Raw genomic sequence first — 24,315 nt, 5'->3', positions numbered from 1 at the left:
ATGTTGCTGCCGGTATCTAACAACACAGATGTTTTATACCCGTTAACGATCAGCCTGTCCGTATGCGGGACCGTCAACGGGTTTGACAGAGCACACCAACCCCTCCTCCCCCTCCACCTGCATCCCACCTTATTCCCAAGCGGTTCATGCGCCTGCGGCGCCGGGGACATCGGTGCAAGCTCTGGGTTGTACAGAGGGAGGCTAGGGTTTGGGACGTACTCCGGTCGAGGTCGGCCCAGGGGCGGCTCAGCTCTCCCAGGTCGGGAGGCCCCCCTTTGTTGTTCTACGAGCTCAATGAGCTCTGCCATATTTATGAAATCTTTACCCCAAACCGGCTGGGTGAAGCGCTTGGGTAGTGAATTCAAAAACAGGTAGCAAGCCACCTGTTCAAGCATGTGTTAGGGCGTACTTTCATGTGGCCGTAGCCACAGCCCTACCTTCATCCATAGGCTCAAGGCCTGTTGAGTGGTTGGCCTCTCTGGGTCAAACCGCCAGGCTTTCACTCTACTCACCTGCCGGTCTGGGGCACCCCTAGGTGGAATTCGGGGCTCTGGCTTTACAGGGAGACGGGCACTCTCTCCCGAGAGAGCACAAACAGCCCTCCCGGCCTCCCGCTTCCGAAGCAGCCCAATTCTGTGAGCCCCTCCCGCATACTCCCCGGCCCTCCTAGGTTGCCTAATAGAGTCTGCCGGAGGCAGAGCCTGCACCGGGTCACCTCGAACCACGGGACACCCTCCCCGCCTGGAAACTCGGTCCCGGTACGCTCCCACCTGGATATGTTGCAGGTCCTGTCCCCTTCTCGTCCAGGACGTCTTTCTCCTGCCGACTACGCCAGATGTAAAAGAATCAGACATACTCTGATAAAGGTTTGGGGCAGCCACCCGTATAATCTCGAAATCCTTGGCTGCAAAGTTGAAGTGAACAGTAATAGCACTGAAGTGCATACAAACGAGTCCAAAACCAGACTGAGGAATTAGGAAAGAGGGCAGGGTTTTAAAGGGGAAGACAGGAAGTGAGGTCATAAGGATCAGGGATGTGTTCATTCTCCATTGGACCGAGCCCGGACATGACGTCAGGGGGGTCGGAGCCATTCAGGTCCCCTTCCATTGGCTCGGTCCCGGAAATGATGTCACGAGAGCCAGGTGGAATCTCCCGGGAACGGTCTGCAGGCAAGAGAGAAAAAGAGTCAGTGCACTCTGCCACCTCCCGGTATGTCTCAGAACTGCCGTCCCTCAAGCCCTTTAGCTGCCTCCCATGTGCACGTGTGTGACAATATATATAGCAAAATACCCACGCTTCACAGCGGAGAAGTAGTGTGTTAAAGAGGTTATGTAAACATATATATATATACATAAACATATATACATATATATATACATATCTACATATTCACATATCTACATATACATATACAGTAATCCCTCGCTATATCGCGCTTCGCCTTTCGCGGCTTCACTCCATCGCGGATTTTATATGTAAGCATATTTAAATATATATCGCGGATTTTTTGCTGGTTCGCGGATTTCTGCGGACAATGGGTCTTTTAATTTCTGGTACATGCTTCCTCAGTTGGTTTGCCCAGTTGATTTCATACAAGGTACGCTATTGGTAGATGGCTGAGAAGCTACCCAACTTACTTTTCTCTCTCTCTGTCTCTTGTGCTGACTTTCTCTGATCCTGACGTAGGGGGATTGAGCAGGGGGGCTGTTCGCACACCTAGACTATACGGACGCTCGTCTAAAAATGCTGAAAGATTATCTTCACGTTGCTACCTTCTGTGCAGCTGCTTCCTGAAGCGACATGCTGCACGGTGCTTCGCATACTTAAAAGCTCGAAGGGCACATATTGATTTTTGATTGAAAAACAAACTCTGTCTCTCTCTCTCTCTCTTTCTCTGCTCCTGACGGAGGGGGGTGTGAGCTGCCGCCTTCAACAGCTTTGTGCCGCGGTGCTTCGCATACTTAAAAGCCAAACAGCCCTATTGATTTGTTTGCTTTCCTATCTCTTTCTGACAGGCTTTGCTCCTGACGCGCACTCCTTTGAAGAGGAAGATATGTTTGCATTCTTTTAATTGTGAGATGGAACTGTCATCTCTGTCTTGTCATGGAGCACAGTTTAAACTTTTGAAAAAGAGACAAATGTTTGTTTGCAGTGTTTGAATAACGTTCCTGTCTCTCTACAACCTCCTGTGTTTCTGCGCAAATCTGTGACCCAAGCATGACAATATAAAAATAACCATATACACATATGGTTTCTTCTTCGCGGATTTTCTTATTTCGTGGGTGGCTCTGGAACGCAACCCCCGCGATGGAGGAGGGATTACTGTATATACATATACACATCCACATATACATATATATATATATATATATACATATACAAATTTACATGTCTACATATATATATATACATATAAATATAGACATACATATATACATACATACATACATTCACATATATATATATATATATATATATATATATATATATATATATATATATATATATATATATATACTGTATACATACATATGTACTTATTGGCTCCTGTATTTAGGATATAGCGGGTTGGATAATAGATGGATGGACATTTGTATGCATAGCCCTATTTGCCCATTTTCGTTTTTTTTCTGTCTTCAGTAATATTTCAGCAAACCCAGAGCTTGTCAGTTCAAATCCTGGTACTGACACCACTGTGTGACCCTGAGGAAGTCACTTCACCTGCCTGTGCTGCAAAAAACAAAAGTAATGTAACAAATTGTACCTCAGATGTTGCAAGTTGCTGGAATAAAGGCATAAGTCAAATAGATAAATATGTATTATACACATAGGAACTATTCATTTATTTTCAGTTAAATCATCTGCAGCAAACCTTTATAAATGAGGGTTTCTCCTTCATTGAGGTTTTCTCTTGGAGAGCTTTTTTCATTTCATTGAAAATTAAAGCAGCAGCTGCCAAATTATGTAGCTTTCTTATTAATTTTTCAACATTGTGTAAAATAACTTTATAAAGTAACATAAAAGGTTTAAATACTGGTTATCCTTTTACACTAAAATATTACTAAAGAGATACAAAAAAAGTAAAATGCATATGATCTTTTTCTTTAAGGAGATTAAATATTACTGAAGAAAGAAAAAAAAACTAAAACAGCCAAATGGGGCTATGCATACAAACTTAAAAGGTTTAAATAAAACAGAAATATACACTTTTATTTTTACTTGCTTAACTTGTGGAGGGTGTATCCTGTAGCAAAGCCCTAACTTTTTTCGTGAAAGCCCGTTTCAGTCAATAAGTCTTAAAAACAGGTGTAAAGATATTGACACTAAGCTACGCAAACCCACCAAGCCATGGAATCGTTTAAATCAAGTATCATTACATCTTCCTTTCTTAAAGAGAAGTAAGGCAGTACTTATAAGCTTACATATATATATATATATATATAGACATACATACATATATATATATATATATATATATATCTATATATGTATATCTATATATATATATATATCTCTCTCTCTATATATATATATATATATAAATCCCCGCGAAGTACTGCTTTTAAATTTTTATGAAGAAGAAAAGCTTTTTAAATTGAGGGAAAATATCCCAATAGCAATTTGTTAAGGATCTGTTTTTTGTGAAGCAGCCTTAACACAGCTTTTCCGCTGTTTTATAAACGAACGCCATATAAGGTCTTCCTTTTTCCTTGCTTCGCCAAGGAAAGAGCCTTTTTATTAAATCCAAGGGTTCTTCGCTTTTTTTTTTGTTTGTTTATTACGATTGTTATAGTTCTGTTTGTATACGACGTTGTCAGTTCAGCACTCAGGTTGTAATATGACCAAGCCGTGCAAGCTTACTGTTAAGAATGCAACGTATAGTTGTACATGAGAAAAGCAATCTTGCCTCAAATCAATGGCAACCTTTTGTAGGTCTATGAACTTAATTTAAAGTTTAGGTTTACACGGTGCTTTCTTTCCAAAGTACCTGCACTCATGAATATGTCTGTATGCGTCAGTCGCTCAAATCCCCGCGCTTCGCACCGGCGAAGTACTGCTTTTAAATTTTTATTACGAAAAAAAGAAAACCTTTTAAAATTGAGGGAAAATATACCAATAACAGTTTGTTAAGGATCTGTTTTTTTGTGAAGCTGCGTTCACTCGAGTGATCACTTCGAGCTGACTTGCTGGCTAACCATAAGCATTACCTGGTAGGTAACCACCCATACAATCAGATTGTGAATCAGACTACGAATGCCGTGAATGTAATTACCCCGATCTACATGCTGTCAAATAAACGAACCACACGCCGTGGCGCAATTTTAGGGGCTTCGCCTCTAGCGCTGACGTCCGAGGTTCGATTGCCGTATTGGAGTGAAGTGAGTGGGTGGTTACCAACCAGGTAACGCTTATGGTTGGCCAGCAAGTCAGGTAACATCAGCCACGGTGCCTTCAGTTGTGAGAAGCAGATCATAGAATGGATGAAAATAGTTTACTGTCAAATAATGCAAAGAGTACGCGACACCTGTTTCCCCCTTATTCTTGGCTCATCAGGCGTACACACTCACTGCACTCGCTTACGGTAATCGAACGTCGGACGTCAGCGCTAGAGGGGCTTCGCAGCGGTGAAGTATTGCTTTTAAATTTTAATTAAGAAGAAAAGAAAACCTTTTTAAATTAAGTCTTAAAAAGAGGTGTAAAGATATTGACAATAAGGTACGCAAACCCACCAAGACATGCAATCGTTTAAATCAAGGCGCAAGTCGAAAAACACCATCCCATAATATTAGTTAACGATTAACACATTTCTATATGTATTGTAAGCATACAATACAACTGATAATATGTTGAACTTATTTATCTGGTGTACTGACATTTTTGCGCATTTAACGGCTGAAATCTAACGTGGTTTGTGCCCTTCAGAATGAAAAGAGTTTGCATTTACCTTTTTAATAAAAGGCGAGCTTTTAAGCCTGAGAAATCACCCCGTAAATGCACACGTTTAATTGCACATGTGTTAATATGTATGCTTACACAGTATTAAAAGACACTCAACAAGTACACAGTATTAAAAGACAGTCAACAATTAACGTCATTTACCTTCGTTCCCGCGTTTGACTTGTGCTGTAAATCTCTTCCTCGTTTTCAGTTCACGTGATTACGTAGGAGGCGTAATACTTGATGACGCGATTCGTGACTCCGCTTCCTCCATTAGAGTATATGGACAAAAAACAGGTTCCAGTTATGACCATTACGCGTAGAATTTCGAAATGAAACCGGCCTAACTTTTGTAAGTAAGCTGTAAGGAATGAGCCTGCCAAATTTCAGCCTTCTACCTACACGGGAAGTTGGAGAATTAGTGATGAGTGAGTCAGTCAAACAAGTTCCAGTTATGACCATTACGTGTAGAATTTCAAAATGAAACCTGCCTAACTTTTGTAAGTAAGCTGTAAGGAATGAGCCTGCCAAATTTCAGCCTTCTACCTACACGGGAAGTTGGAGAATTAGTGATGAGTCAGTCAGTCAGTCAGTCAGTCAGTCAGTCAGTCAGTGAGTCAGTGAGGGCTTTGCCTTTTATTAGTATAGATGCTTTCATACAAACAACGTGGCTCAAAGTGCCTTACAAAATGAAATCAAAGTTAATATAAAACATAAACAAGATGAGGCAATAATATTATACAGTATATAACAAAAAAAGGTAAGGGTGAATGGCCAAAAGGACAGAAAAAAAAAAAAAACTCCAGTTAGGTTGGAGGAAAAAACAAAATCTGCAGGGGTTCCAAGGCCAAAAGACCGCCCAGCCCCCAAAGGGCATTCTACCTGAAATAGAAGTTCTTAATCAGTCTTTATGGTTTTAAGGCTTCATATTGAAGAAATTGATCATGATGGTCATGTGGACATCTGGGACACCCGCCAATCAATCCATAAACACAGGGGGCAGCATGGTACTTTGATTTGGTTCCATTATAGAAGAACTGCAAAAAACAGGACAGATTAGTAGGGAATTGCAGAACCTAGAGAAAAATGATAATTCAATGCCTTTGTAGTTTAATAGGGTGTAAGGGATGGCCAGCAGTCCCAATTGGCCAAAATGGTTGAGGAATGGAAGGATGTGGGAAGATTAGCACACTGCATCCAAAGAACACTAGATGGCAGCCCCCTGACTAGCAGTGGTGCTTTGGATTACCACAGGATTCCATGGAAGTTAAAGTTTGAGCCCTTTGGTGCAGCACTTCTGCTACACCCGGAAGTGCTGCCAGAAGAAGATCCCCAGACAACTGGAGCACTTTTGGTTACCCTATAATAGGAGCCAGCTGCCACTACTCAGGGAGCCAGAGTCGGAAGAAAGATGGACAAAGCTTGCCAGCAGAGGAGTGAAAGCCAAGGGTGCTGTGTGCTAAATTTTGCTTGGGACTGTGCTTGTTGCTGTGGGGAAAGTTTATTTGGAAGCATGTTCCCAGAAAGAACAGAAATAAAAGTCTTGTTTGGTGCAACACTTGTACCTATGGCTGGTATGCTTGGTGTTTGGGGAGCTGTACGCACCCCTGGTGGTCACAAGGAATACAACTAAGATGTAACTACAAAAAAGCCAAATTTTCAGGTTTTTAGCAGTTTTTTAAACTGTTCCACAGTATTAGCCTGGCAATTCCAGATTTTAGGTGCATAACAGCAAAAAGCCGCCTCACTACTACTCACCACTTTTGAAGATCTGAGGTTATGACTTGGAAAACGTTCCAAAAAACAGGGCAAGTTTATTTAAAGCATTGTAAACCATTAGTAGTATTTTAAAGTCAACCCTAAATGACACAGGTAACCAGTGTAACAATGCTAAAACTGGTGAAATGTGCTCAAATTTTCTTTTTCTAGTTAAGATTCTTGATGCTGCATTCATCACTAACTGTAACCGATTACAGAAGATAGGAAAGATGTTTTTAAATCTTTTTTAATTTGATTTATTTAGAAAATTGCATTGTACCAGTTTCATGTTATTAATTGTTTAAATCTTATTTTTAACTAAATGCCTGTAATAGGTTTGGTCTTTAGTAAATCATCATAAAAAAAAGCTGTGTGGCAGAAGACTGCAAAGTATACATGTCATTGTTGTCTGATTGTGTGCCATTCTGTCAACAGACAGAAAAAGTCTCCATAATAAAAAGAAGCACTTATTTTAGATCTAATTTGTTTTTCAATGTTTTTGTAGAACAGTATGGTGATGCTTTTGACTAATGGATCAAACATCCTGGGTTTAAATCCCCCGCTTGGTTCTTGTGCTTTTGGAGTATCATATTCTTATCATGTCTGCTTGGATACTTTATTTCTTCTCATATTAATAAAGGCATACAGGTTAGGTTAATTGGCTGTGAATGTGAGAATGGGTTTGTATGTGAATGTGCCCAGTGATGGACTGGCACCATGTTTCCAACCTTATGCCTAGTTCTGCCCCTGTGAATCTCAACCTGTTTAAGAATGTTATCTTCATAGTGATTGTGCCAGTGGCCTGTGGTCAGTGATTTGTATAGATTATTTGATAGATGCAGCAAGCAAAAAAGATTCAATAATAGGAAAACAGTTCAAATTAAAATGAGTTCCAGTGGTATCTACTATGTAAACTGAGAATATAAGAAAGATTATTCATACATGTGAAACCCTACTAAGCAAGTAGTATTTCAATTGTAACATGGTGTTTTGAAGTTTTCTGAATATTGAGATGGGGTTAGTACAGTTGAATAGGCTGTGTCGTAGTCAACTACAGCAGTACCTGGACTGGTTTGTTTAACTATAACAGGTTTTGCCATTGGATGACCCAATGGGACAATATATACGAGTTAGAAAAATACATTGGACCATTTTAAGCTTTAAGCTTTTTGCTTAAAGACAGCTGCAAAGGCCAACAAAAATCATTCTTATTTAAAAGAGAAGCATTTGGTAACAGTGGAAGATTACGTGGAAGATGCTTTATGTTGATAATAATAAATGCATTTGCTCTTTTCAATATTAAACTCTAAATCACTGGAAGATGTTTTATGTTAATAGTAATACATACATTTGTTGTTTTCAATATTAAACAAGTTTTTCACTACCTTCACCACCTTATAATCAAACAACCTGATCCATGTCTTCCCTGGGCAGCTACTCCAATATGATGATAGAGTTTGTGGTGAATCCCGGTTAAGATTCAGAGCATCCCATGGCACTACTGATATGATAAATTAGCTTGTTAAATTCAAGAGAAATACTAGGAGCAGAAAAGAAATGCCTGTACATCATTGACGTAAATCCCATGTGCTGACCTGACATAGGCATTTTGAAATAATCCTTTTGGATGTCCTACCAATATTTATCACTATTAGTTGTTAGTGGTAAACAACTGTCTTATGTGCTGGAAATCCCTTGGGAATACCTTTACTATTATGCCATTTACAACTACATGATTTTGCTTCTGTTCTCCAGTTGTTTTCCCTGTGACATTGAAATTAAATAGTGAGGTAAAAGGAAGCCATTTAACCTTTACCACCTTGAAGCCAAGACAAACCTGACAATGAGCCATTATCTTTTACTATATAGATGACTGTGGCTTTTTTCCTACTGTGTGGAGAAACTTGAGATTATTCTGAACATTAAGAAGACTTCAAGAGTCTATGACTGTTCCTTAACAAGGTCCTCTACTGAATTAATTCTGAACAGGTAACTGAGCACCTGGCAATCATCACCTTTGAAACAATGCTAAAAGCAGTCATCAACATTACATATAAATTACCGGTCAAAAGTTTTAGAACACATCAGATTTTCCAAATGCAATGCATTGAAATGGAATGAATTACTTAAATGGTGAAAAGGTAAGCAGTAAACTGCCAGAGGTTTAAATTTAAAGTTTACTTTAGCAAAAACAGAAAAAAGGAAATACCAGAATATTACAAATGGGTCTTCTTCAAGGAACAACTAATACAACCTACAGATGTTTTGTAGCAAATAAAGTAAATTAAGCCTTGCAACTTGAAACAAACAATCTGCACAGGTTTCCAACTTCTGTTGATTATTTAAAAACCCTCTTTTTGTCTTAAAGCAGAGTTGGAACAGACTGTGTTACTACACTCTCTGAGGTACTACTTGGACAATATTCCAGTAATAATGGCCAGAAAACAGCAATTAACAAATGAAATGAGACAGAGCATCATTAACCTTAAAAGTGTAGGCCTTTCATTTACTGTAAATAAATTTAAAAAATCAAACTGTCAGTGAGTATGACATCTTACACAATCCAAAGGCAACTGGAAGAAACTCTGATAGGAAGAGATCTGGCAGACACAAAGTCACAACCCAATCAGAAGACTAGTTTCTGAAGGTCACCAACTTGATAGGCGCCTCACAGCATAGTTTCAAGCAGAGCTTAACAGCAAAAGCAAGTGTCAGTTTCTACTGTGAAGAGAAGATTTTATGCTGCTGGTTGGACAGGGCAAGTGGCAGTAAGAAAACAATTCCTTAAAGGTTATAATAGGGCCTTGGAATAATGACTATGGACTACTGCAGACTGGACAAAGTTGTTCCCTGAAGAAGTCCCATTTGTAATATTCTGATATTTCCTTTTTTGAAGTTTTTACTAATCTAAACTTTAAATTTAAACCTCAGGCAGTTTATTGCTTACTTTTTCACCATTTCAGGTCATTCACTGCATTTCAACTGATTAAATCGAACAAAAACTGGAAAAACTGAGGAGTTGTAAAACTTTAGACCTGTAGTGTTTTGACAGCTTAACATCCCAACAACAATGAAAGAGGAGGAAATTCTGTATTGCATCAGTTGTTCCAGTACCTCCCTCAGGAAATAATGCCACTAGGTCTTTCCCGACTCATGACCTTGAGAAGAAAACCAAGTTATATAAACCTGTTCTGTTACTGTTATCATGTAAAATAATGAGAGCATGAGTTACCAATATGTACAAAAAATGCATAGTAAGATATTTCTCAAGAAGAATTTTATACAATCAGCAAGTAAATATTCCCCTGCTTGTGTGTATTGATTTGTTTTATGATGAATGAATTAAAATAGAGTTCCAGCATTTTGATAAAATTTTGCAATTTATACTTAAAACAAATACAAAATTTTGCAAAATTCTTTTTTTCCTATTGACCATCTACTTAGCCTGGTGTATAACAAGTATATTATACAGTACTCTATTAAAGGTTTTAAAATATAATCTCATTTGTCATATATAAATATCATACTTACAAGCTAAATTTACAGTGCCTATAAAAATATTCACCCAATTGGAAGTTTTCACATTTTATCCTTATACAACATCAAATCACAGTGCATTTTATTTGGTTCTTTTCACAATGAGAAACAGAAAAAGACTCATTAATGTTAATTGTCTAAAGTAATTAAAGTAAATAAAATCCATTTATTTCTGTAAATAACACTGTTAGACAAAACTAGGCATAATCTGTATTACTCTAACACACAGAAATACACACAAAAAACAGCATACTGAGTTAAACAGCATGTCTAAAGAAAACTGAGTATGTATTTGCATTGTGCACTTTTATACTGCTTTGATTACTGGAAGGTGGGTGTTCTAACCACTGCATCACTGTGCCACCCTTTTTTAAAAACACATACATAATTCTTATTTTTTAACAGAACACTTTCAAACATAAAGATGATGATACACCCTTTGACAGTCATGCTTAAGATAATTCTTTTTTTACTCTGTACAGTGAAATAATTGAAAGTGCTGTAAAAATGTATGTATGTATGTATGTATGTAATTGCACAGGAAATACATTATATATAGCATATTGCTACAAATAAACATTTTCTTTGAAGAATTCATTTTTACTGATATTTCCCTTTGCAACAGGTACAATCAAGTTCCCTAATGACTGTAAGATTTTTGCACCTTTTAAGACATTTTACCCAGTTTTTTTCTTTTATGTCCACTACTTTATGCTCACCTCTCGAGTACTATCTTGTATTCTTTCATCATTCTTTTCACAAAACATTTCTTTAAAAGCCACCTTCGGTATACTCCAAGGGACTGGGGGCTGTTCTATCAGACATTTCTTCAGCAAGATCAAAGATTCTTTGACACCTTTATTTCCATTTACATTACATTAAAACTTCATGCACACTTGTTGGCTGTTGCTCTGACAGCCCATCATAATCTGCAATAGGGCCTCATTTACGCCAAATGAGAACGCAGAGCTTACATCTAAATGTCTGGGAGGGTTTCTTGGAATTTCACCAGCTTCCCATGACCTTTGTCTTATTTCAGTACCCAGAATGCTGAATATTTCTAAATGGAGCCATAGAAACGGGTACTCCATTTAAGTGTCTAGGGCATAGTCTCCAGTTACCCATGCAAACTCCTCTTTTAAAATTTTTCTTTTGTTTCTCCACCCTATAATCCCTATCTCTGGCAACCCCTTACCAGTAAAGCAGTTTGTCATGCATTATTTAATGACAATTAAATGCTTTTTTTCCCATTTTCAATTAAAATTCTTTAACTTGTCTAGAGGAAACCATTTTAAAATGAAGACATTAAAATGTACAATTTCTACTTACAGAGTTACCACAATTTACAAAAAGTACAGGCATTTTTGAATAGCCACACATTTATCTTTTATAAAAATTAAAATGTGTTCTGTTTGTGTTTGTATAGGAATACAAAGTATTTATTCTAAGGTGCTTTTTAGTAATTTGTATCAATCTTGGTCATAATTGTTGTCAAATTGTTGGAATTGTCGGCTGCTTCCATGATAAATGAAAGTTGAATGCAATATATTTAAACAATGGAAAGTGATTTAAGTAATTAGGACTATGAATATTTTGATCTGCTTTTTAGAGGAACTAATTTTCTCAGCAAGGGTATTACCAACTTTCATTTGAAATTTCACACATTATTTTAACTCTTGAATAAGAATAAAAAAATCTAGTGTATTTTTTACATTGTTTTAGTTTGCTTTAAGAAAATCAGAAGTAAATATTATATCAGGGCTGTGTGTGTTTTCCATATTTAATTTAGCTCCTGAAAGAACCAGTGATTAAATCAAAAGTAACAGTTTTAAATTAAAATACTGCATAAAGGGAAAAATGTGTGCAATTTATTTAATTAAAAACCTTTTTCAGAGAATATTTCACAAAGTTTCATATCATCAATAGATATGAAAAATATCTTCAATGCTGTAACTGTTTTTATCAAATGTCTATTTTGGGTTAAGCGGGAACGTTTTATTAGAATATTGGAAGAATCTAGATGAGAACAGGCCATTCAACCCAACAAAGCTCACCAGTCCAATCCACTTAATTCTTCCAAAATAACATCATCTAGTTTTGAAAGTCTCTAATGTCCTGCTGTGTACCACACTACTTGGTAGCATATTTCATGTGTTAGTGGTTCTCTGTGTAAAGAAAAACATCCAAATGTTTACCCTTAACAAGTTTCTAACTATTTCCCTTATTGTAATCTTTCCTATAATTCATCCCCTGTAGCCCCGGAATCAACAAAGTTGCTCTTGTCTGGACTTTTTCCAGTTCCAGCCTAGAAACCAAAACTGTACACAGTACTCCAGGTTTGGCCTAAACAGTGTGTTATAAAGTTTGAGCATAAACTCTTTGGACTTGTACTCTGCATTTTGCTACAGTATATAACCTAACATTCTATTAGCTTTCTTAATGGCTTCTGAACACTTTCTGCCAGTTGATGGTGTAGAATCCACTACAACTCCTAAATCCTTCTCATAATGCGTTCTTTCGATTTTCAGACCTCTCATTGTGTATTTAAACCTAACATTTTTACTTCCTACATGTAATATTTTACTTACATTAAATTTAATCTACCACAAATCTGCCTAAGCCTGTACGTTTTCCAAGTTCCTCTATAATGGTTTGATGGATTCTAGATTATCTGACAATCCACTGAGCTTGGAATAATCTGCAAACTTAACCAGCTCGTTACTTATTGTATATTTAAATGATTGGGATATGAATATATTAAAATTAGCAGCAGCCCTAGCACTGACCCCTTTGGAACACCAACATTTCTGATATGGTTCCTAGCACCATAACCCTCTGCTTGTTGTATCTGAGCCAATTTGCACCCATCTACAAACAACACCCTGGACTCCTACTTGTTTTAGTTTGATGCCCAGCCTCTCATGTGGCACTTTATCAAATGCTTTCTGAAAGTCAAGATAAATAATTTCATATCCTCCACTTTGTTCATATCATTTTGTTGCTTCCTTATAGAATTCAAACATTTTCCCTTTTCTGAATCCATGCTGACTGCTCAGTAAAATTCTTGTTCTTGCCATGTGTTGTTCAATCTTTCCCTTAACAGTTCCTTCCATTTATTTACCAGTGATGCACATTAAGCTTACTGGCTTAATTATGAAACTTAATTATTATGTGGTCCTGGTGATTTGTTTGATTCATACTCAAGGAAAGTATCTGTATGTCAGGTGAAATGTTTCCTGACCTGCAGTAAAATTCTGGAACCAAATATATTACAGGAGCTAAACCATCTTTCCTGGAAACTTCTCAATACGTGCTTCTTTCAGCTTACTATGTAGTATTATTCTGTCACACATGGAGTATATTTATGGTCTTTATGTAAGTGAGGTTGTCTAATGACAATTAAAAGCATGTTAAGCTTAAGTAAACAATTCAGTCTTGTGCAAAGTTCCAAATTGATATATAATTGTTTTATCTTGTGGTTTCCTGGATATTGATGCTATTTTAAAGATCTTCGTCATTAAAGATCTTCGTCACTGGGTCTCAGTAAAGAACATACATTCTGTACTTATTCATAGTTTTTTTATTTTTTTTCTATAGCTTTTGAAAAATACTCATTTTAGAATATTTTTCTTTCATTTTCTTCATACTTGGTCAATACCTAGTATTGAAATGAATACAATTCCAACATAAATAAAATTAGTGACTTGCATTCCTTGCTGTGAAAACAAGATATAAGCCAATGTAATACAATTCGATTCATTTGTCATACACCATGCATGATAAATGACACAGAAAATGTTCATTTTCAAGGGTTGTGCAAAAATTATTGCAAGATTTCAATCAAAATATTCAGAAAATGTCTGCAATTTATAGTGTAGTTAATCCTTACAATTCAGCTTCTTATAGTAAAATAGAATAGTCTGTTTCCTAGTATTTATGTAGTTGGCTCAAAACATTTCTCCTTATGGTAATGTGCATTTTAAACAACTGATTGTTGTGAAATTTAATGCAGATAAGAAGGAGTCAATAATGACACTTCACTGGCAATTTAGAAATTTACAGTATATGGCTTTATAAATTGCAGACAATTACAACTAATTGGCCTTTATTATTTTGGCTGGTCAACTAAAACAGTCATTCCAGTGTTGCTTCATCCTCATAAGCTCATCTGAGAACAGTGACAGATTACAACCAGAAAATCTGTAATTTAATTCTCAGTATCCAAGTGTAATGTGAACAACATTATTGGTGTGTTTTGTCTTGGTAGAGTAATTTATTGCTCTACTTTCCCCTTTTGTATTATTAATATGTAGCCTTTGTCAGAATGCCTTACATCTCACAGATTTACCACTGTTTATAAGGTATCTATAATAATAAAAGGCAAAGCCCTCACTGACTGACTCACTCACTGACTGACTGACTGACTGACTCATCACTAATTCTCCAACTTCCCGTGTAGGTGGAAGGCTGAAATTTGGCAGGCTCATTCCTTACAGCTTACTTACAAAAGTTAGGCAGGTTTCATTTCGAAATTCAAAGCGTAATGGTCATAACTGGAACATATTTTTTGTCCATACACTGTAATGGAGGAGGCGGAGTCACGTATCGCGTCATCACGCCTTCTACGTAATCACGTGAACTAAAAACAAGGAAGAGATTTACAGCACGAGTCACACGCGGGAACGAAGTTAAATGACGTTAATTTTTGACTGTCTTTTAATACTGTGTAAGCATACATATTAACACATGTGCAATTAAACGTGTGCATTTACGGGGTGATTTCTCAGGCTTAAAAGCTCACCTTTTATCAAACGCGGGAACAAAGGTAACTGACGTTGTTCACTGTCTTTTAATACTGTGTAACCATACATATTAACACATGTGCAATTAAACGTGTGCATTTACGGGGTGATTTCTCAGGCTTAAAAGCTCGCCTTTTACTAAAAAGGTAAATGCAAAACTATTTTCAATCAGTTTATTGAAACGCTCCCGTTAAGGATTGCAATAACATATTCGTGAGATAAAAGAACGAAGTAGGGGGAAATGGAGGAAGAGCCGGAAACAGCGAAGAGCAAAAAATTAATTAAACAATTGAGAACGGAGCGAGTGAAGCATACAAGCAAGTTCATAAGGGAAACAAAGCACGGTGTAAAACGTAAGTTTAAATTAAGTTTATAGAAACGCTCCCGCTGCAGATTGCAATAACATATTCGCGAGATAAAAGTTTAATGAGAAGACACGAGGTATAAACGAACCACACGCCGTGGCGCAACATTAGGGGCAACAGTTTCAACCATTCTATGATCTGCTTCTCGCAACTGAAAGACGGCACATGGCGGATGTTAGCCGACTTGCTGACCGCAACGTTAGGGGCTTCAACTATGGCGCTGACGCCACATCTCAGTGCCAACACTTTGCAGACTCTACTTAAAAGACACGCCCTCCTCACTGGACAGTTAAAAAGACCAATCAAACTAACGATGACATCAAGTATTACCCAATCAAAAGTAGGAAAGGAGGCATCTTCATAAAATGCGTGTGGGATGATTTGCATGACACGCTGCTTTAAAAAAAAAATGATAAAAAAAGTACGGGATAAATCCCGTCCAGTATTGATTCAAAACAGGACACGCAATTTCATTCTCAAACGCGGCACGATTCCGTATTTTAAAGGACGGGTGGCAACCCTACAGTGCCAGGTAACCACCCATACAATCAGATTGTGATTCAGACTAGGAATGCAATGAATGTAATTACCCCGATCTACATAAAAGGCGAAAGTCTTGCAACATTCAAAGATGATGGTTTGGGATAATTAGTACTTATTAAGTACACCATGGCACATAAAAGAGCTTATGAAGCCTTGAACCGAAAAAAGCAAGATCTCAGAGATCGTAAAAAAAAAAAAGGAGGTAATGTCGTTTTATTCGCTGTACATTTTAGTCAAACATTACCAGTTATTCCACGAGGGAGACCAGCAGATGAACTCAACGCGTGTTTAAAATCCATGCTTCTCCCACGCTCGGTTATATGTCGCGTGTTCTCGGGTAGGTACACCAAAAAATGTATACATTTAAACATGTATTGGGCAAACAAAAAATGAGGTATACCCGAAGGCACTGCAGTAGTACTCAATGTAACTTTACTTCTTAAATGTTAATGTTTTACTGTTTAATAATTTATACGCTTCTTATATATTGTTCAAATTCTTTTATCAAAATACCAGTGACAGCGCAATGCACGATAACATGGAGTGAATACACCATACGCATCTGCCCACGGCCGCCCTGGTGTGCGCAGATAGGAGTTGATTCTAAAATAAAATAAACATAAAAAGAGTAATACAATCATCACCCATAAAGTGGATAGCAGACGTGACGTATTATATGTGTACCAGATTTCAAGTCAATAGGTGAAACGGTTTGCAAGCTACAGGTGATTTAAAATCCTGGACAGACCAACGAAAAGCCACGGTAGCAAATTATAGAAGAAGATTTTACTGTTTAATAATTTATATTTATATGAAATGTGCTTCTTATATATTACTTCATATTCTCATATGATAATGATGTTAATGTTGTTTATATTGATTTCTATGTTATTGTAAGTGCATCTATGTGTGTATATGTATGTATGTATGTATGTGTATATATATATATATATATATATATATATATATATATATATATATATATATATATATATATACATATACATATATGTGTATATGTATATATAATATATCTGTATATGTGTGTGTATATGTGTATATGTATATATATATGACAGCAACACTCATAACAATGACAACACAATTACATTCACAATCATGTTACGTTATTTTTAAAATGTTTCCTTTACTTTTTCATAACCTCTTTAACACACTACTTCTCCGCTGCGAAGCGCGGGTATTTTGCTATTTATCTATATATATATAAAGGAGAGTTGGGATCCGAGAGACTGTTTTTGTGGAGGGATGGAGAGTTAAGGCGGGTGTTGGAGTCACGTGATCATCTCCCCTCCCATTCACCTCATTTCATTCACTTCATTTCGCTCCAAGCTGAGCTCCGCAGCTGGCGCGGTCTTGCTGTTCTTGATTTGCTTTTCACATGGCCAACTATACGTTGCATGCTCAAGAGTAAGCTCAGCGCACAACTTGGTCATATTACAACCGGAGGGGCGAACTGACAACATGGTATACAAAGAGATCCTTAACAAATAATTATTGGTATAATTTCCCTCAGTTTATTATTTTAAATTTTAAAGCAGTACTTCGCCGCTGCGAAGCGCGGGTATTTTGCTAGTATATATATATATATGATAGCAACACTCATAACAATGACAACACAATTACATATATATATATGTAGATATGTATATATATATGTGTCAATCTACCTATGTATGTATATATATATATATATATAGATATGTATATATATGTGTATATATATGTAGATGTGTATATATGTAGATATGTAAATATTTATGTATATATATGTGTCTGTGTGTGTATATGTATATGTATATATATATATATATATATATATATATATATGTGTGTGTGTGTGTATGTATATGTGTGTGTTTATGTATGTGTGTATATATATGTTGATATGTGTATATATATATATATATATATATATATGTATATATATACAGTGATCCCTCGCTATATCGCGCTTCGCCTTTCGCGGCTTCACTCCATCGCGGATTTTATATGTAAGCATATTTAAATATATATCGCGGATTTTTCACTGCTTCGCGGGTTTCTGCGGACAATGGGTCTTTTAATTTCTGGTACATGCTTCCTCAGTTGGTTTGCCCAGTTGATTTCATACAAGGGACGCTATTGGCAGATGGCTGAGAAGCTACCCAACTTACTCTCTCTCTCTCTCTCTCTCTCTCTCTCTCTCTCTCTCTCTCTCTCTCTCTTGCGCTGACGTAGGGGGGTGTGAGCAGGGGGGCTGTGTGCAGCTGCTTCCTGAAGGACATGCTGCATGGAGCTTCGCATACTTAAAAGCTCAAACGGCACGTATTGATTTTTGACTTTATTTGTTTTTCTGTGGCTCTCTCTCTCTTCCTGCTCCTGACAGAGGGGGTGTGAGCTGCCGCCTTCAACAGCTTTGTACCGGCGGTGCTTCGCATACTTAAAAGCCAAAAAGCCCTTTATTGATTTTTTTTTTTGACTGCTTGCTTTGCACTCCTTTGAAAAGGAAGATATGTTTGCATTCTTTTAATTGTGAGACAGAACTGTCATCTCTGTCTTGTCATGGAGCACAGTTTAAACTTTTGAAAAAGAGACAAATGTTTGTTTGCAGTGTTTGAATAACGTTCCTGTCTCTCTACAACCTCCTGTGTTTCTGCGCAAATCTGTGACCCAAGCATGACATTCTAAAAATAACCATATAAACATATGGTTTCTACTTCGCGGATTTTCCTATTTCGCGGGTGGCTCTGGAACGCAACCCCCGCGATGGAGGAGGGATTACTGTATATATATATATATATATATATATATATATATATATATATAATACATATATATATATATGTATATATATGTGGATGTATATATGTATATATATGTGGATGTGTATATGTATATATATATATGTAGATATGTGTATATGTAGATATGTATATATATATGTATATGTATATATATGTTTATGTGTGTGTGTGTGTGTGTGTGTATATTATATATATATATATATATATATATATATATATATATATATATATATATATATATATATATATATATAATAGACAGCAACACTTATAACAATGACAACACAATTACATTGACAATCATGTTACGTTATTTTTAAAATGTTTCCTTTTTTTTTTCATAACCTCTTTAACACACTACTTCTCCGCTGCGAAGCGCGGGTATTTTGCTAGTTATAGTATATAACTTCTCCCCAACTTCCCTTCTACATCTATAACCTCAGGCAATTAGATGTAGTAAAATACAAGGTGGAGTTAAGTTACAATTTAAACAATGTATTATTGGTAATATTCATAAATAATAACAGTATGCAAAGTACATTTGAATATTGGCAACCATACAACCTGATAAATGTTTATGTGTAGTTTCAGGAGGCACACAGACTTGTTAGTTACTTAAAATGTCTCTAGTTAAGGCATCATTTGTGGTCAGCTTTCCTTAGGTCAGGCCGCATGCCTGTCTCAATATGGCTGCCGAGCTGTGCTCTTCATTGTGTTGTCCTTTTCAGTTCATGGTGTGTGAGATGCTCCTTCATCATTTGGTAAGAGAGAGAGAGTGAGGGAGTAAGCAAATTTATAGATCTTCTGTCCAACCCCTAGAGCCAATAGGGCATCATAGTACTTAAAGGTTTCTGATACAAGCCAGTTCCAAACAGCCATACTTCAGACCAATGGGGGAATAGATCATCTTGACACCTGCCCCCAAAACCATATGTTAAGGTAAAGCTTAACAGTTAGGCAGCCTGGCTTTCCTGCGGGAGGTTGAGAGAGAGACTTTAGCAGAGAAACACTTGCCAAACTGGTTTGAGGCACTTCCCCCAAATCCTGTCGTAAAATTCAAAGAGACTCAGTCCTGGTGGGGGGGTTGTAAACATGAATGCTTCTCACTAATGTAACACTAATATTACATTGCTTTGCCTAAGTTACAAATAAAGACATACAAAATATTTATCAACTTATGTGCAAAATCTCACATCACAACATGATGTCATAGGATATTCAAAAGTTTATTGTGTCCCACAACAAATATCTTTCAGTTGCAAATTTATGCAGAAAGAGGCATGTTAAAATTTGTTCTCCCTTTATGAAGTAGAGAGGAAAGTTGTTTTTTTGCCACAGATTATTTTTGAAAGTAAAACATGGATCTAACACTCTGAACAGGAGACTAAAACATAGTCAATAAAATGTTATTATCCTATTTCTGCCGAGCAAGTGAAGTCTAAGTTAAACTTTTCAACAGAAGAAGTCATGACCATTTTTTGGGAGAATGCAGAAGGGGTGAATTGTAGTGGACATTATAAAACTTAGTTCAGCCATTTACTGGGACAGTCAAACTTCTAAAGGTTGCACAAATGTGAAAGTTCAGGCTCTTGTAAAATGTCAAAGCAAGACCACAAGTTTTTAGAATAAAGGAAGCAGAGAAGAGTGTTATCCCTGATCCACCTTACAGCCCATCTTACTCCTTCAGAATTTCACTTCTTTGGAACCTGCAAAGAAGAGGTTTTGGAGTTATGTTGAGGCTATTGAAGAAGTGCAAAAGAGGCTTCAACTGCAGGACTGAAAGCTTTTTAATTAGACAGAGAATACAAAGAAAATTAAGAAGTGTAGCAATTACATCTGGTTACCCTATGAGTATATTCAAGCAATTCCATAAAAAACCTCTTGCAAATAAAAAATGTGTTGCTAAAGCTGGGCAACCCTTCTATATAAATTTTAATTTTAACTCAGTTGTACTCTTTAAGTGAGATGGTTCAGTGCAGTGTATTCTGCAAAAGGAGCTACACCTGAGATGGAAAGATTTTGAATGTTACAAAGATGCTTGGTTTGAAAGTGAATACCCAAACTTCAAGAATACTAATGTTATACTAATATATTGTATATGTGATCATTTGCAGATATGTGTAGAAAACACTACACAGCATTACACCCTGGCAGCTGTGTGGTGCCATGAGCTTGGCTGTGGATCACCAATTTCTACACACTTGGATATACCTGTGAATAATACTTCCATGCCATTCCTAGAGGTGTTGAACTGCAAAGGTAATAATGTGCAATGGAAACCACTCAAAAGCAAAAGCTATATGCCATTTTGAGTACAATTTGCTAAAAATCCAGAATGTTTTTTTTTTCCTTTATTCCTAGTTAAAACTAAACAGAAGCACATAGTTTGTTGATGAGGCACATTGTGTATTCTCCATAAAAGAAAACGTTGCTGTGCCAAAATAATCTTAATTTGAACAATTTTACAGCTGTTTTTTTAAGATTATTCTGATTAAAAGCACATTTATAAGGGCGCAACAAGATCAATAACATGGTTTAAAATGTTTCTTTGTAGTTCATTAAATGTAATAAATCCCTTCCGGAAACATTATTGCAGAGGTTCAGGAATTCATATTACTGTATAAGGCTGGAAGCCAGCATTCGAAATGAGTTGCTGATTACTTCTGAAGTGTTCAAGTCTTTAGCAGATCTAACTCTATAAAGCTTGGCATTAGTATGAGTACCATAATTACATAGTGTTGTTAAAAAAGGTTTATTTTAAATTATTTTAATGTATTTAATAGCCAGTGGACAGGAGCATTTACAGTCAGAGTGGAGTCATCTACCTGATTAACAGCAAACACTCTAAGTTTCCTGTGACTTTATAGAAAGCAATTTCTCTGGGTTAGATATCTTGTGGCATACACCATTTTAAATTATAAGTCCATCATTACTTGTGGTAAATTGATTCCAGTGTCAAGAAAGTCAGCCAGTAGAATCTGTGTGAGAAGGACTGCCAGGAGGATGAAAGTTGAAAAATTCTATGTGCTAGTATGAAAATTAAGGAGAGGTTATGCAGCTGCAGAAATTTAGTAGAGACCTCATGCCTTAGAGTGGTTGAAGTGGCAGGAGTGAGGAAAGATGTGACCTGGTAACATCATTTGTGATTTGTCTGAGGGTTTGCAAGGCATCGCCTGTGGCAGCTAAAAGACTAGACTACATTGAAACAGTCTTCCTGTTCTATATAAAGAAATAAATATACTTGTTTGTCTATGGGCCCAAACTACTCAAAGGTTCCCTGTTGCTGTGAAGAGATATGTTTGATATTTTCAGATAATCTGTAACATTCAAATGATATTTCACTCATTTCCTGGCACCCAATATATGCCATGAAGATAGTACACCACATTGTCTAGCTTTCATTATCTGTACCCAGTAGGATGAAGTCTCAGACTCAGGAAATATTTAGTTGTTCTTTGAATCAGTATGAATTAGCAGAAATTGATTTTTATCATGTCAGAAGATGTTTTTCTGCCTAGTATTCTGAATTTCTCTGCTGATAGTAATGGAATCCGAGGGGCTTATCAGCTGCCATAACACCATTTGAAATAAGTTATCCACCTTATGTCTGGCAGGAAAAATAAGCAATATCATATTTTTATATTGCCTGTGCACTTATGGATTGATTTTTTGAAAATCAAAGCTAATCAGTTCAAGTCAGTGATGAGCTACAAAAAGTTCAGTACTGTTTGCATTGTTAAATATTGCTAAAGTAATTTGTAAAAAGAAAGTAGATCTTGTAGCAAGAATGTTTTGAGCACAAAACATTACACATAACAGTGTAGCTGCACTGTTTTCTCAGGCTAGAAATTCAGAAGCACCTGGCCATTTCCATAGCACCCAATGAATAAACAAGGACCCACACAAAGTGGTTCTTACCAGTATTAGAGTGAGCTGTAACTTCCCCCTTGTAAACACCAACTCCATATTGTTAATTTGGTGGAACCACCTATTTTTCTTCTGTGGTGGCACAGTTATGTTTTGGTACTCTTGCAGATTCTCTTTCTCACTCCATCCATACCAAAGGATGGAAGAATATTATATTAAAATCCTGATACATCACTGTCACCCAGGGTGGACCATTACTCCATCTGATACTAATGAACAAGTGGAATTTTGCTCCAGTACTGACTGTATATTTAGAGCTGTGTTGTGTCTAGGACATTCTAACAATATCATATGGGTGCATTCCTGGAAAAGAAGTATAAATATAATGAATAATAGTTGAATGACTGGAGTCACTCTTTTACTTTGTCTAAGTCTCTTGTTTGTGTGTCCATACTCCATACTCTCAGGTCAGGTCACCTCCTGTTGCAGTACAGGGAGAATCTTAGACTCCCACAAAATGCATGCATGTCTTTTGCGAAATTCCTTTCATGCTTGTTTCCTAAATAAAACTGAAAGGTGTTTCCAGCGGCTGCTTGTTGGAAGTAAACCTGTTTTATCTGTTTACATTTTTGGAGCATTTTTTTTTTGCAACTTTTATATTTTGAATGTTTAATTTTCAGACTATAACGGCCCTAGAATGCAGAATACTGCAAAGCTTTAAGACAAACAGTAAAGTAATAAATCTTCATTGGCAGATATAAAAGACTAGCAAAATACCCGCGCTTCGCAGCGGAGAAGTAGTGTGTTAAAGAGGTTATGTAAACATATATATACATAAACATACTGTATATACATAAATATATACATATACACATCCACATATATATACATATATCAACATATATATACACATACATATATATATATATATATATATATATATATATACACACACATGCAGACACATATACATATATATACATATACATATTTGTATATCTACATATATATATACACATATATACATATATATACATATTTGTATATCTACATACATACACATCTATCTATCTATCTATCTATCTATCTATCTATATATATATATATATATATATATATATATATATATATATATATATATATATATATATATATACACACATATATATATGCACATATATATATATATATATATATATATATATATATATATATATAGCAAAATACCCGCGCTTCGCAGCGGAGAAGTAGTGTGTTAAAGAGGTTATGAAAAAGTAAAGGAAACATTTTAAAAATAACGTAACATCATTGTCAATGTAATTGTGTTGTCATTGTTATGAGTGTTGCTGTCATATATATATACATATACACATATACACACACATATACACACATATACAGATATATTATATATACATATACACATATATTTTTTATATATATATTTTTTTATATATATATATATATATATATATATATATATACACATACATACATACATATACACACATAGATGCACTTACAATAACATAGAAATCAATATAAACAACATTAACATCATTATCATATGAGAATATGAAGTAATATATAAGAAGCACATTTCATATAAATATAAATTATTAAACAGTAAAATCTTCTTCTATAATTTGCTACCGTGGCTTTTCGTTGGTCTGTCCAGGATTTTAAATCACATGTAGCTTG

At 36.1% G+C, this 24,315-nt stretch overlaps 1 protein-coding gene across 1 annotated transcript in view; it reads left to right on the top strand.

Moving 5' to 3' along the window:
- Positions 1-24,315, top strand: part of LOC114655151 (scavenger receptor cysteine-rich type 1 protein M130-like) — a 134,612-nt gene that overhangs the window by 50,550 nt on the left and 59,747 nt on the right. Inside the window, exon 3 of the mRNA XM_028806015.2 lies at positions 20,862-21,006. Within this exon, the coding sequence (XP_028661848.1) occupies positions 20,862-21,006 (145 nt within the window). The remainder of the gene's footprint in view (positions 1-20,861; positions 21,007-24,315) is intronic.

The sequence above is a fragment of the Erpetoichthys calabaricus genome, chromosome 1, assembly GCF_900747795.2.
Source record: "Erpetoichthys calabaricus chromosome 1, fErpCal1.3, whole genome shotgun sequence".
Classification (NCBI taxonomy): domain Eukaryota; kingdom Metazoa; phylum Chordata; class Cladistia; order Polypteriformes; family Polypteridae; genus Erpetoichthys; species Erpetoichthys calabaricus.
The sequence above is the reverse complement of the archived record's forward strand: the minus strand, read 5'-3'. Positions and strand labels throughout refer to the sequence as shown.